Source organism: Alexandromys fortis, unplaced genomic scaffold, assembly GCF_014885135.2.
Source record: "Alexandromys fortis isolate MF-2015 unplaced genomic scaffold, M_Fortis_MF-2015_v1.1 scaffold_118, whole genome shotgun sequence".
Classification (NCBI taxonomy): Eukaryota; Metazoa; Chordata; class Mammalia; order Rodentia; family Cricetidae; genus Alexandromys; species Alexandromys fortis.
Window position 1 is genome coordinate 1,381,563 of NW_026068010.1, and position 13,368 is coordinate 1,394,930.

At 37.4% G+C, this 13,368-nt stretch overlaps 1 protein-coding gene across 6 annotated transcripts in view; it reads left to right on the plus strand.

Moving 5' to 3' along the window:
• The window catches only part of Pan3 (poly(A) specific ribonuclease subunit PAN3), a 113,759-nt gene that overhangs the window by 82,011 nt on the left and 18,380 nt on the right, over positions 1-13,368 (plus strand). For 5 of the 6 annotated variants that reach the window (XR_007595352.1, XM_050161856.1, XM_050161858.1 and 2 more), the window contains 6 exons: positions 5,082-5,329; positions 5,728-5,832; positions 6,611-6,668; positions 9,591-9,752; positions 10,035-10,151; positions 10,241-10,342. Coding sequence is in view for 5 of the 6 variants with exons in the window: in XM_050161856.1 (XP_050017813.1) it covers positions 5,082-5,329; positions 5,728-5,832; positions 6,611-6,668; positions 9,591-9,752; positions 10,035-10,151; positions 10,241-10,342 (792 nt within the window). In the remaining variant the exon portion in view is untranslated. The remainder of the gene's footprint in view (positions 1-5,081; positions 5,330-5,727; positions 5,833-6,610; positions 6,669-9,590; positions 9,753-10,034; positions 10,152-10,240; positions 10,343-13,368) is intronic. The other variant, XM_050161857.1, reaches the window with a different exon arrangement.

Sequence of the window (13,368 nt, forward strand, 5' to 3'; positions counted from 1 at the left end):
AATTTTTTTTCTTCCTTTTCTCCACTTGTTTTTCAGTGCTGAGGTAGAACACAAGGATTTGTGCTCACTAAGCAAGCCCTGTGTCATTGAGCTACATGCCAGCAAGTACTAATCTTTAATGGCTTTTAGCTTATCTCCTTCCTCAGCTTAACACTTCTCTAGAATTTGACCTCCATTTGTGCTTTGAAATATCTCAGACTTTTTTTTTTTAAATAATATCCTCCCACTCTTACATTCCAGGGTTTTTAGGTAAGAAATTGTTTTCTTAATGAATTGGTTGTTGAATTCCTCTCTCTCTCTCTCTCTCTCTCTCTCTCTCTCTCTCTCTCTCTCTCTCCCCTCCCTCTCCCTTTCTCTCTCCCTCTCCCTCTCCCCCCCCCTCTCTCTCACACACACACACACACACACACACACACACACCTACCTTCTTCCCCTCCCTTTCTCCTCAGAGCCATTGTTCTTAGAATTTATTGATGAGGTGTGTATGGTTTTTTGTTGGTGGTGTTCTGTTTTATCTGATTGAATATTGCTTCTTCAAAACTTTTTTTCTTCTGGATGTTCAACTTCATTTGATATTTTATATCTCTTAATCAGTCTTTTGTACTCTTTAGTTTCATTTTTATCTAGTCTCCTCAATGTCTTTTCTTGATCTGCTTTAGTTCACCTTCTGAGAGCTTTTTCTTTTAATTTTGATGTTTTTGCTTTTTTTTAACTTTTAGAGAGCTTATTTGCTCTGTTGATTTTTGTAGCCTTTGTTTTAATAGCGAGAGTTATTTTTTCATAGCTCACTGTATATGCTGATGTCTGGGATATTTTGTATCAGTGTGAATTCTCATGAATATTGTGCATTTGAACTTTATTACTTTTTGATTTCTGAAATAGAATCTAGCTGCATGTCACAGGCTGGCCTTGAACTGGAAGTCCTGCCTCTGCGTCCTGAGTGGTAGGATTATTGGTGTGTGCCACCATTTAGGTTTGAGTTCCTAAGTGGGATTGCTTTCTGGGGACCATGCATGCACTCTCTGAGAGTGGAGGCATTTGTCAAGGTAGTGTAGTGCTTCCTTCTTCTAAGTGTCTGTCTGTATTACATTCCTGTAAGGTGCCATCTTAGGCCTGTGCATGAGATGTATATAGGTTGACTGGTATTGTTCTAATTTGCAAAGTACAGTTTAGCTTGAGTAGTGCCTACAGGGTGTAATGTTCCAGTTTCTTCAAATCAAGCTCTGCCCATTCCTTCCCTTCTGTACAAGCAGACTCCCTTTTCTTTCTCTAGCTCTGTATTCACTGCTCTTACATCTTTTCCAGAGTCCTTGCTTTGCACAGGATTTAGGTTCTGTTCTCCATGTGTTATGGACTGAAGGCTATATTTCAAATATCTTCAAATTCTGCTTTAGCTCTTCGTTTTGTTTTTTATTCCTAACTGTATTATAAACTCTTGTGTGGGACACTCTTTTCTGGTACTGTGTATCCATAACCGCCATCGGGTTGAAGAGGGCATTTGTGTGCTATTGTTTTTCAGAAACAGTATTATCCAAACTACTTGTTCTATTTGGGGGGGAAATGATTGAGTTCGTATCTATTATTAGCTTTTAATTTGTATAATCTCATTTAATTTGATGAATTTTTTTATTATTGTTTGCAAGTCTTTTTTTGTTTCTCTTAAGATTTCTAGAGAAATCTGGCTGAGTGTGGTGGCACATGCCTTTAATCCCAGCACTTGGGAGGCAGAGGTATGCAGATCTCTGAGTTTGAGGCCAGCCTGGTCTGCAGAGCAAGTGACAGGACAGCCAGGGCTACAGAGAACTACTTTCTCAAAGAACCAGAAAATAGTAATAATTTAGAAATACAATTATGCCTCTAAAAGCATTGGTGCATTTTTTTTGCCATAAATCAGCCTGAGTTATCTGTCTCTCATTTCTTTGCTTGCTAATAGCTTTGAGTATCTGACTATCTCTGTGTTGTTGCTCACTTCTGTTTATATGGACACTTTCCAGGTGCTCTACAATAGTTTATGCTACAGTTACTTAGATTTTTGAGCTTGAAATTATAGACAATGTCACCCTGACCATGATTGTCAAAAAAAGGTAATTCAGAAATTATGATGGTGAATATTGTTAATTTAAGGTATTTAAAATATATGTTTTTATTCTTCTAAATTGTCTTCTATGCTGATTTGTTACGTGTTACTTACTATGATTTAGCGTTCTGTTGGCTGAGTGCCAGTGTGCTGTAATAACCACTGATAATTCTTCTTATAAGGAAAGACAGAAATTGCAGGTGGATACTGACATGAAATGGAATTTCAAATGAAGAAATATCATTTGCCAATATCATTTTTAGTAGGGGACTTTTTTTTCTGTAACAAGTAGATTCTGAATCCTTTCAGAAATTATTTTGTGATTAAAAATGTGGAAGGGAAAGTGTTTTCAAGTAGGAATTTTTTATTATTAATTAAAGTATTTTTGAGGCAGTATCTTTCTGTTTGACCCTGACAGACTGGAATTCATTTTGTAGATTAAACTGACCTCAGATGTGTTATTCTTCTGCCTCTGCCTCGTGTGTGCTGGGAATTCAGGTGTGTGCTTAGCCAAGGGCTCTTAATTGTGGATCATCTTCCCCTGATTAGGCAGTTTGTTCATTGTAAATCAGTACCCTTGTGTGTGATTTGTTTATGTAGTATTTTTCTACTCCTCCATGCTGTTGTGTTTATTAACAGGCATATCAAGGTACATTGTTGTTTAAGCACTTATGTGCGAATTCCACCTTGTTCTTTAATATTCTATAAATATGTGAGTGACACAGTGTCAGTTTTGTAGGTAATTTTACCTTTAGCTATGTAAGTGTCCACGTGGGTACTAGCTAATGCTCAGTGGCAACATGCTTTTAGTTTCAGTGTATGTGAGTAATTCTAGTAGAGACTACAGCTTTGCATTAAAATAGTTTCACAAGGCCTGGTGGTGGCAGCACATGCTTTTAATCCCAGCAGTCTGGAGGCAGAGGCAGGTGGATATCTGTGAGTTTGAGGCCAGCCTGATATACAAGAGCTAGTCCCAGGACCATTTCCAAAGCTACAGAAAAAACAAACAAACAAAATTACCAGAATTGAGAATGATTCAGCGAAGTCTTGATACTCTTTAGTGTAAATTCTGCTTGTGCAGCTTTCCCTCCCCACTCCCCTTCGGTGTATGTCGAGGCCTGTATTTAGTCTTACAGACTTGATTTGTGTTCTAATTCTATACCAACGAAGGGCCCGGACCTTCCCATTGGCTTAGCTACATCTCCTCCAACATAAGCCAAGTCATCACTGACACTACTGAAATGGCTCCACATTCTCTTTCTTGTCCTTCAGATGAGATAGAAATTGGAGTTGATTGAATCTGAGTTTAACTCTTGTCTGTTAATCTGTGTTTTTACTTATAATTCTTTTGGCCTTTAAGTTAGTTTGCTCATCTGTGGTATGAGGATGAAGTAGGCTGATGCTCAGGAAAACGTTTAGATTAGTGCCTGGCATGGGTTAGGGGACAGGACCACTGCCACACACAGTTGCTGATACAAACAGAAAAGTAGTGAACTAGTTTGTTCATCTTTGACCTTCAGGATTTTCCTCTCAGGGATACTTAGAAATTAGCTTTAGGGGAAACTATGTAAATTCAGTCCATATTATTAACTAAGTAGTTTTCTTTTTTTAAAAAAAAAAAAGCTACAGAGTTTTAAACTTTCTTCTGAGGTATTTGAAATTTCTGATCTGCTTCATTGTTGATACAGCAGAAGCTGAAGTATAGCAATTGGACGGTGCTTGATTGAGAAATTGCAGTAGATTTGCATTTGAGTCCTGACTCCTTGTTGGCTTTGTACAAGTGTCTTTGATTAAAGGACATAAACTCTATGTCTAGGTTCTGACTTGCATTGTTACTACCTAGCCTACCTGCTTGCTGGTCGGTGCGCATAAACTGTTGCCATCATTGTGTTGAAGCCCTTTAGAAGTGCAAAGTGCTCTTTAGAGACATCAATTTTGTTCACCTTATTTTCTGAAAACAAAGCTTTGATGTCTTATGAGACACTACAAATTGAAACACATCCCATTAATAATAGCTCTATGGCCAAAGGTTTTTCGGGCTTTTTGTTTGTTTGTTTGTTTGTTTGTTTCCAATTGTGAAGGTTTTTAGACATTCCCGAAATAGCAAACAGTTTTTGGACAAGTGCGATTTGTAGCTTAGATCGCCTGTTCCATCTCAGCTCAAACCAGCCACCTTCATTAAACCTGTGAGTTCATAAAACTCACCTGGCTCTAGTTAATTTGCATTTCATCTGCATTTATACATGTTGTTATCAGTATATATGTTCTGTTTGAGTGTTTTGTAAATCATCTTATGCTTTTACATGTTACTCGTTCGTTTTCTCAGCTGGCTTGGAATATTCCAAAGGGTAAAAACATTGTTTCTCCCTCCTCTGCAGCATTTGTGGGAGAGGGTACTTTGTTCAAGTGGTGTCCTTGGGCTGTGGTTGAGTAACTTGCACTTGGACACGCATTTGCCCCAATTTCTAGCTAATTGGTGTATGCCTAGAGTTACACACAGGCATCAAAACAGGACTTATTTAAAGATTTGGTGCTTAATCTGCCACCATGTATTTTAACATAGTCTTAGCTGTTATATTTGGCTGAAGAAATTTAGTAGATTTTTATTAATTTGAATTTTAATATCGTAACATTTAGGGAATTGTGTTGTTTGGACAGTAATAAAAAAACTTGAGAAAAAGCTATTCAAGAGCCTCAGTTCTGGTAGTTTTTATTATTTCATTGAATTAATTTGTTAAATTTCTGGTGATTCTTACTATAGGGTTAGGTTATCGACTTTGATAAGAAGCAGCCCATTGCTGATTCATTCGGAAATGACTATATTAAGAAAAAGAAACCTCTTTGCCTTTACTTTAATTGGCGTTTTCCTTAAAACAAGATTTTTTTCTTTGCACTTTAAATTAATGTTTCTTCCACACAAGTGTTTACATTTTATTTTCAGAATTTTTTTCCCTCTAAAACCAATCTGCTGCTCCACTAAGACTCTATTTTGCATCTTCCCCAGGAATGTCACTCTCTGCTGGATCTTCCCCTCTCCATTCCCCCAAAATTACTCCACATACCTCTCCCGCTCCTAGAAGAAGAAGCCACACTCCAAACCCAGCGAGTTTCATGGTGCCGCCTAGTGCCTCCACTCCTGCCAATAACCCTGTTTCTCAGACTCCATCCTCTGGTCAGGTGATCCAGAAGGAGACTGTCGGAGGGACGACTTACTTCTATACAGATACAACTCCAGCACCTTTGACTGGAATGGTATGGCTCCCATTACAGAGGGAATTGGCACTCTTAAGAAAGCTAACGAGAAGGGTACCCATCATATTGGGAGGTTTATAGGGATGGGAAAACATACTTTACTTTTTTAACTCATTCAAAAGCCTAGTTGGGCCTGAAATTTTATAGCTGAATAAATATTTTTCTTCTTAGACTTTTTTAAATTATTGTTTTTAAATAAAATTTAAAATTATTGAAATAGAAGATTTACAAAATGAATTTTTTCAGAAAGTATTCTTCTAACAATTGTTGTCTGAAGTGTTTAGTTCAGTATTATTAAAACATTTCAGATGTATCAATTTTTTGCTATCAGATAAAAATTAAATTTTTATAATGGAGAAAAATCGATGATTACATTTTCCTCCTCCTTGCCATTTTAGGTATTTCCAAACTATCATATTTATCCTCCAACTGCACCTCATGTTGCTTATATGCAACCAAAAGCAAATGCACCTTCCTTCTTCATGGCTGACGAGCTCCGACAGGTATGCTTTTAAAAGCTAGGGCAGACACTGATTATTGGCTATGCTTTAGAGCAGGAGAATGGATGTGCAGGCCACTGTCTAGTCTCGCACCATCGCCTAAGCAAGGAGATTTAGAACATGGAAGTTTTGTGTATGTTTAAGGAAATCTTAAATAATGTATTAGAGTATGAAATATAGAATTTAGTATTTAAATGTGCTTCCTTTCTGTGCTTTGTGTTCTTTGTACAAAAAGGACTCTTTACATGGGTTGCTTTGTTTGTGTGTGTGTATATGCATGCTTACTTGAATATATTAGGGAAAGCATATGGAAGTTAGAAGATTTGTGGGAGTTGATTTTTTTTTTCCTTCCACCATGTGGATTCTGGGTACCAAACTCAGATTAATGAGGCTTGGCATCAAGTGCCTTTCCTCACTGAGCCATCATATGGAAAGGGTTCTTTAAATAGAGCATACATAATTTAAATGGTTTCTAACCTTTCGATTGTTGCCAATAGTTTGATACAGTAAACTTTGCTTTGAATTATTGATGAGGTTAATAGATCTTTTATGTATTTCATTCTGATTTATAGCACCTTTTTCTTTTAAATGTAAACTCAACCTCAATTATGGTAGCAAGTCTATCTAGGGTTGGAATTTATATATATTAATGTCTCTAGAAATGTTATAGGCGCATTAAAAGTAGTAAATAAAAATATTATTTAGTTACAGTGAAAAAATCTAAAATATCAGAGGCTCTATTAATAATCTGTTATTTAATATGCTTGTTTCTTGTTCTTAGGAGCTGATCAACAGACATTTAATAACAATGGCTCAAATTGATCAAGCAGACATGCCAGGTAAAATGCATATTGATACACCTTCACCCTCACCCCTGGCAGAGGCAGGCTCTCGGAGTTTGAACCAGGACAGCCAGGGCTACATGGAGAAACCCTGTCTGGGGGGTAGGAGGAAGAGAAAAAGAAAAAAACCCACATAAGTGGGTGGGGTGTGTAACTGGATCATATATTAAGCCCCATTTTAGAAAAAAAATTAATAGATTAACAGCTTATATGCCTAAGAACTTTTTAAAACTCCCACTGTTTATACCAGTATATAGAGAAAGCCTTTTAATAGGTTAAACAGTAAAAGGCTTTAATAGGTCCTATATAAGACACAAAGAAGCTTTTTTCCCCTGGGAAGAAATACTGGGCTCAATGGAAAACATTTACCTGGAAAGTGCAAGCTCTCACTCAGGTCTAGTCCCCAGCACTGCAGGCTAAAATCACAAGAAAAAAAAACACTGATGAGTTTTACAAAATTAAACTTAAAAAAAAAAAAAAAAAGACCCAAAGACACCTGCTGTAAAGAACTAAAGCTTGGAAGGAGATATTTGCAGTCTGTGCAACTGACAAATAATAGACTTGCTATAAAAACAACAAGACTATTCTAGAAAAGTTCTAGAGCAATATTCTAGATTCAGCAAAGTTATTGGATACAAAACCAACATTCAGAAATAGCTTTTTCCACATAGCCGATAAATAACAAATAAGCATATACCAGTGATGGAATAAGTTTAACAAAATAGTTTGAAATATTTGTCATGGAATCCCTGAAAGAATTTGGGATGCAATGGAAGGGTGCCCTACATTTGTGGACTGGAAGGACAATGCTATTAAGATGTCCACACTAAGATACAATGAATAAATGAGTAGGAGCCCCCCCACACACACAAAATGTTTAGGGGCTGGAGAGATGGCTCAGAGGTTAAGAGCATTGCCTGCTCTTCCAAAGGTCCTGAGTTCAATTCCCAACAACCACATGATGGCTCACAACCATCTGTAATGGGGTCTGGTGTCCTCTTCTGGCCTGCAGGCACACACACAGGCAGAATATTGTATAATAAATATTTTAAAGATGTTTAAACTATCCAAGGGTTTGCAGTTCATGTGGTTTCTGTCAAAGACATCAGTAGGACCAGCACTGCACAGGACATATTATTCCTTTCTAGAGATTTCTCAGTGTTATCGATTACCTGTGGTTTGCAGAGCTGTAGAATACATTCTATAGAATCAGACACCAATAATGTGTGATCCCTTAGGTAAAGCACAAATGTTTTTGCTGCCTTTTTCACCCTTGGCTATGGTACACTGAATCCAGAGCCTCATGTATGCTTCTTATCACTGAGCTACATCCCCAATCCTGAATCTGTAATTTGGTGCTTAATGCCAGGTGGCATTTTAACTCAGGTATAAAACAAGTACTGACTGATTCAGTGTTACTTTCAAACCTGTGTGAAGTGGAGCATGAAGAACAGATACATATAAATAGTATTCTGATTTTTACTATTTTTTATTTGAGTGATTTATATAATTTCCATAATGAATCAAAAGCTATCTTACCAAGTTATCTTACCCAGCTATCTTACCAAGACTTAATTTATGTCAAATCCATAAATATACTGAACACTTTCTGCACATTAGTGATATTGTATTAATGAAATTGAGCTCTTACTCTGGAGAAGCTTAGAGACAAGGTTTCTCTGTAGCTTTGGAGCCTGTCCTGGAACTAGCTCTTGTAGACCAGGTTGTCCTCGAACTCACAGAGATCTGCCTGCCTCTGCCTCCCGAGTGCTGAGATTAAAGGCGTGCGCCACCACTGCCCAGCAGGAAATACACACGTTTATATAAGACATTATACACAGAATAGCTGTTTCAAAAGCAGAGTTTGTCGTAGCACTGACTCTTAGACTCTAAAGAGAGAGTTGCAAGGACAGTTGAATTTGCTAATCACTAACATAGGAAAGGGGGCCATGCCTGAGGATAGTAGGAAGTGTTTCCGAAAGAACCAGCCCTTTGTTACTTGAAAATTAAGACTGTTGAGAGTGGGCTAAACTAGGTGAAAAGGAGAGAGCTCTGTGCTCAAGACTGGAACTGGAGCTCAGAGAGCTGTGTTCAGTGAGTTCATGAGGAAGCTTCAATGCAGCATAGGGGCCTTGAAATTCATTACATCCAAGAGTAGTGTATCACAAGTTCAGCAGACTGAAGGAAGGACGAAGCTAAGCATCTTGTATTCATAACCTTTTTGTTCTGTGACCATTTTCAATCATGCACAGCTACCGCACACAAATTCAAAATGTATAACTTCTAAAATCAGATAGAGTATGCTATGAAATCCCTGTGTATTGAACAGAATTTGTCTTTTCCTTGTATATTTGTTTGGTGTTAAAACCATGGTAGCCGTTAAAAGGTTGTTGCAAATGCCTGCTATAGCTGATTTCCCTCTTGTGCCTTCACCTGACTATTTTAAATACATTGTCAGCACTGGTTTATGTGCACCTCTTCTTAATTACTGGAGCAAGGATAGTTTTTTTCCGTTCTTACTTGAGCCGGAGGTTTTTAAGAGTTTGGTGCCATCTGTCATGTTTATAGGTACATTCTTGCATACTGATTTAATGCTGCTTATTTCAAATTTCTTTTTTTATTAGAATAAAAATGTATCAAGTAATGACTCATTTCTGGTAATTATTTCTGAAAACAAAAATCCTATATTTTGCTGCCAGGAGACTGGAAATAACTTTGAGCATGTGAACTTCACTTGTGCTTTGGCTACTTTGTAAGCTGGTTTACTGGTACTGAAGCTGTAGTTTTATAGACTTCTAAGTTCTACACTGTGTTCTGATACAGATCTATTAGGATTTGTCAGTGAATATTGATGGATTTGATTTCTTTTATATTGTGAGTGATTCAGGAATGAAAATTGTTTTTCTGTGACTTACTCAGCAGTCCCCACAGAAGTTGACAGCTACCATAGCCTCTTCCCTCTAGAACCACTGCCACCCCCCAACCGGATACAGAAATCAAGTAATTTTGGGTATATCACATCTTGCTACAAAGCTGTAAATAGCAAAGATGATCTGCCATATTGCCTTCGGAGGATACACGGTAAGGAAGATGGGTCTCTCTGTCAGGAGTGTATTACTTGAGCTAAGATTGTCCACACGTTCCTGGAAACAGGGCTGTATTTATCACACTTGTTGGAAGACAAGGTTTCTTTTCCTTTACTTCTATTTTTGTTTTCTTTCTTTCTCCTTTCCTTTTTCCTTTCTTTTCTTTCTTTTTGTCCCCAATTGAAAATTGATACCTTACAGGCAAAATAAACCATTTTAGAAATTTATATTTCTCTGTCATTTGTGGTTGATTATAGTAGAAAATTTTCTTCTTTAGGTTTTCGTCTTGTCAACACAAAGTGCATGGTGTTGGTTGATATGTGGAAAAAAATTCAACACTCAAATATTGTGACTCTGCGTGAAGTGTTTACCACTAAAGCATTTGCTGAGCCCTGTAAGTAACTGGTCCTGTGGTGGTTCTGCTCATGAATTTCACTGTCTCGAGCTGGACTTCTGTGATATGTGTTTCTGTTTTTTTGTAAGCTCTTGTGTTCGCATATGATTTCCATGCTGGCGGAGAAACTATGATGAGCAGACACTTTAATGATCCTAATGCAGATGCGTACTTCACAAAGAGAAAATGGGGTAAGAGAGATGTGAGCAGACTATGCTTTGATGCATGGTTTTCTTCTGGGGAACAATAGTTTTGTATTAAAATATATTGAAATTTATTCTTGTCATTTTAAGAACCCTACTGTACCTTTTTTAAGGCATCTCAAAGAATTGGGATTGGTTTGCAACAAGTTAGGAGAGTGTATGTATTGACTCAGATTTTATGTCAGTATCTTTTTTGTACCCTGTAAACATAATTTGATAGTCTTACCATCCAGTGTTCCTATATGATAAGTTTTGAAACAAACTTCCCAAAACATATGCTTTTGTTTATTACATGTCAAGTCAGGTTTTAAGTAACTTTACTTAAGTGAAGTATTTTTTCTGCTCCTTTTCTAATATTTAAAGTAATTTTATATTCCAACTATTTCAAAAAAAAACCTAAAAATTTGTAATTAGAGTCCAAATTGTGCTTATTTTGAGGGGAAATATACCAGAAAAAATTCCAATCCATTTTGAGATGTCAAAACTTACATTTTTGTGTATGATCTCACTTTGTAGTGTAAAGCCAAAAATGAAGCATCGCATTGGTAGCTGTGCTTTAATCCTAAGGTTTTCTTGAATACAAAGCATAATACTTGGGTTTGCTCATAATCGTGCTTTCTGCACTCTGACAGCTGAAAGGAGAGAGCTGTGGTTACACAGGCGTTGGACAGTGTGGTCCTGTCTCTCTTTGTCGTGTCACCTGCACACAGACACAGTGGAGGATGTGGTACAAATTTTCCTAAAGATGAACATGGTTATGGCTCGATTTTATTTATTAACAACCTGTGAAGTGGCTGGCTTTGATTTATAGCTGTCTTAACCTGAGCACTGTTGCCATTTGGGCTACATCATTTGTTTTGTAGTAGCTCTTTTATAGTGCAGGTAGTTACCTGCCTATTGGATACCTCTCTACCTCATCTCTGATGCCGTAGAGATCTGCAGACATTACCAGTGTTCTCTATTGAGAACTACTCAGAGCATTTTGCCAATTTAAAATATCTGTATTCTGTTCTTATATTTCAAACAATATCTCAGTGTTTACATTTTCTCAGAATCAGTCCTTCCATTTTACACTCTCTTCCCCCCATTTCTTGACAGGTTCTGTGTAACAGCTCTGGCTGTTCTGGAAGTCACTCTGTAGGCCAAACTGTCCTCCAACTCACTGAGATCTACCTGCCTCTGCTTCTGAGTGCTGGGATTAAAGACATGTGCCACTACCACCCAGCCCATTTTACACTTCTATAACCTCCCATAATACATCATACACACATGAATGTCTATTGTTTTCTCTTACTATATGATTATTGTTTTAGCAACTTATTTAAAAAGGTGAATTTGTTAGAAGTGCATTATTTAGAAGATGGGGATGATGTGAGATGGAGAAATTATATTTATATAGACATATTATACATATACATATTATAGAGATCATATATAAATTATAGAGATTAAAATCATGTGAAGTGATTGGCACAGTTAGAATTGAATCTCATGGGATGTAAGCCCTATGTGTTTGCTTCAAGTCCTCACTCCTATAATCCTAACACTTAGGAAGCTGAGGCAGGAGGATTGCCACAAGTTGAAGGGCTACACCATAAGATTCTGGTCTTAAAAACAGAATAGCTAGGTATAATAGCTGGTGTAATCTCAGCACTTAGAAGGCAGGGGCAGGCAGGTCTCTGAGTTCAAGACCAGCTCATTCTCTTTGTAGTAAGTTCCAGACAGCCAAAGCTACATAGACTTTGTCTTAGAGTTCTTTCCCTGAGACTGGAGAGATGACTCTTGTTTAGAGCATTGGCTATTCTTCCAGAAGTCCTGAGTTCAATTCCTAGCAACCACAACTATCTATAATAGAATCTGATGCCCTCTTCTGGCCTGCAGGTATATATGCTGAGCACTAATAAATAAAATTAAAAAAAAAATAAGTAAGTAAAAATTTTTTTTTAAAGTACAAAACTTCATTTCCTGGTGGTGGTGCTTTGGGCTAAACTGCAGGTTTTATGCATGTTGAGCTGTACACTTGTACGGCTCTCCCAGGTCCTCTGACATGATCTTATCAACTTCTGCTAAGAGCTATTTGGAGAATTCTAAGTCATCTTTGTAGAGGGTAATGTCTTCATTCTATCCAAATTGAGATGAAATGGTTCGTTTTATATGTGCTTATTAAAAATGTTGTAATTAGGGACTGGAGAGATGCGATGGCCCAGTGGTTAAGAACACTTGCTGCTCTTGCAGAGAACCCAAGAACCCTGGTTCAATTCCCAGCACCCACAGGTGTTTAACAAGCATTCGTACCTCCACTTCCAGGGGATCCAATGCCCTCTTCTGACCTCCTCATACATCCATAGAGGCAAACAACCATACACTGAAAAAAAAAATGTTGTAATTACATAGTCACTATTTTTTTAATTCATGATTTTTGAAATAAGGTCTTGTTTTGTGGCCCTGAGTTCTTATGTAGACCAGCCTGGCCTGAAACTTGGAGCAGGCATCCTGATTTGCTTCCTGAGTGCCAGGATTATATGCAGATGTCATGACACCTGGCTTGTACTTTCTATTTATTATAATTATTTGTAATTAACCATTTGACTTTCACATTTTTAGCCTCATTCACAGAAAGTTGGTTTACAACCATGTGGCTACAAGATTATGTTCAGGGAAATAATTAACAAAATCTGAATTAAGTTTTTATGTCTGTCACTTAGTTAAATATTGACATTGACCTAGTAGGTATGATGAAAAAGCAGTTTAAAAGCTGGGGATGGGGGCTGGAGAGATGGCTCAGAGGTTAAGAGCACTGGCTTCTCTTCCAGAGGTCCTGAGTTCAATTCCCAGCAACCACATGGTGGTTTACAACCATCTACGAGATCTAGTGCCCTCTTCTGGCAGGAAGGCATACATGCAGACGGAACATTGTATACATAATAAATTAATTAATTTTTAAAAAAAGCTGGGAATGGAACTCAGTGGCAGAGCTATTGCCTAGTATGTGTGAGTACGTAGGTTAAATTCCC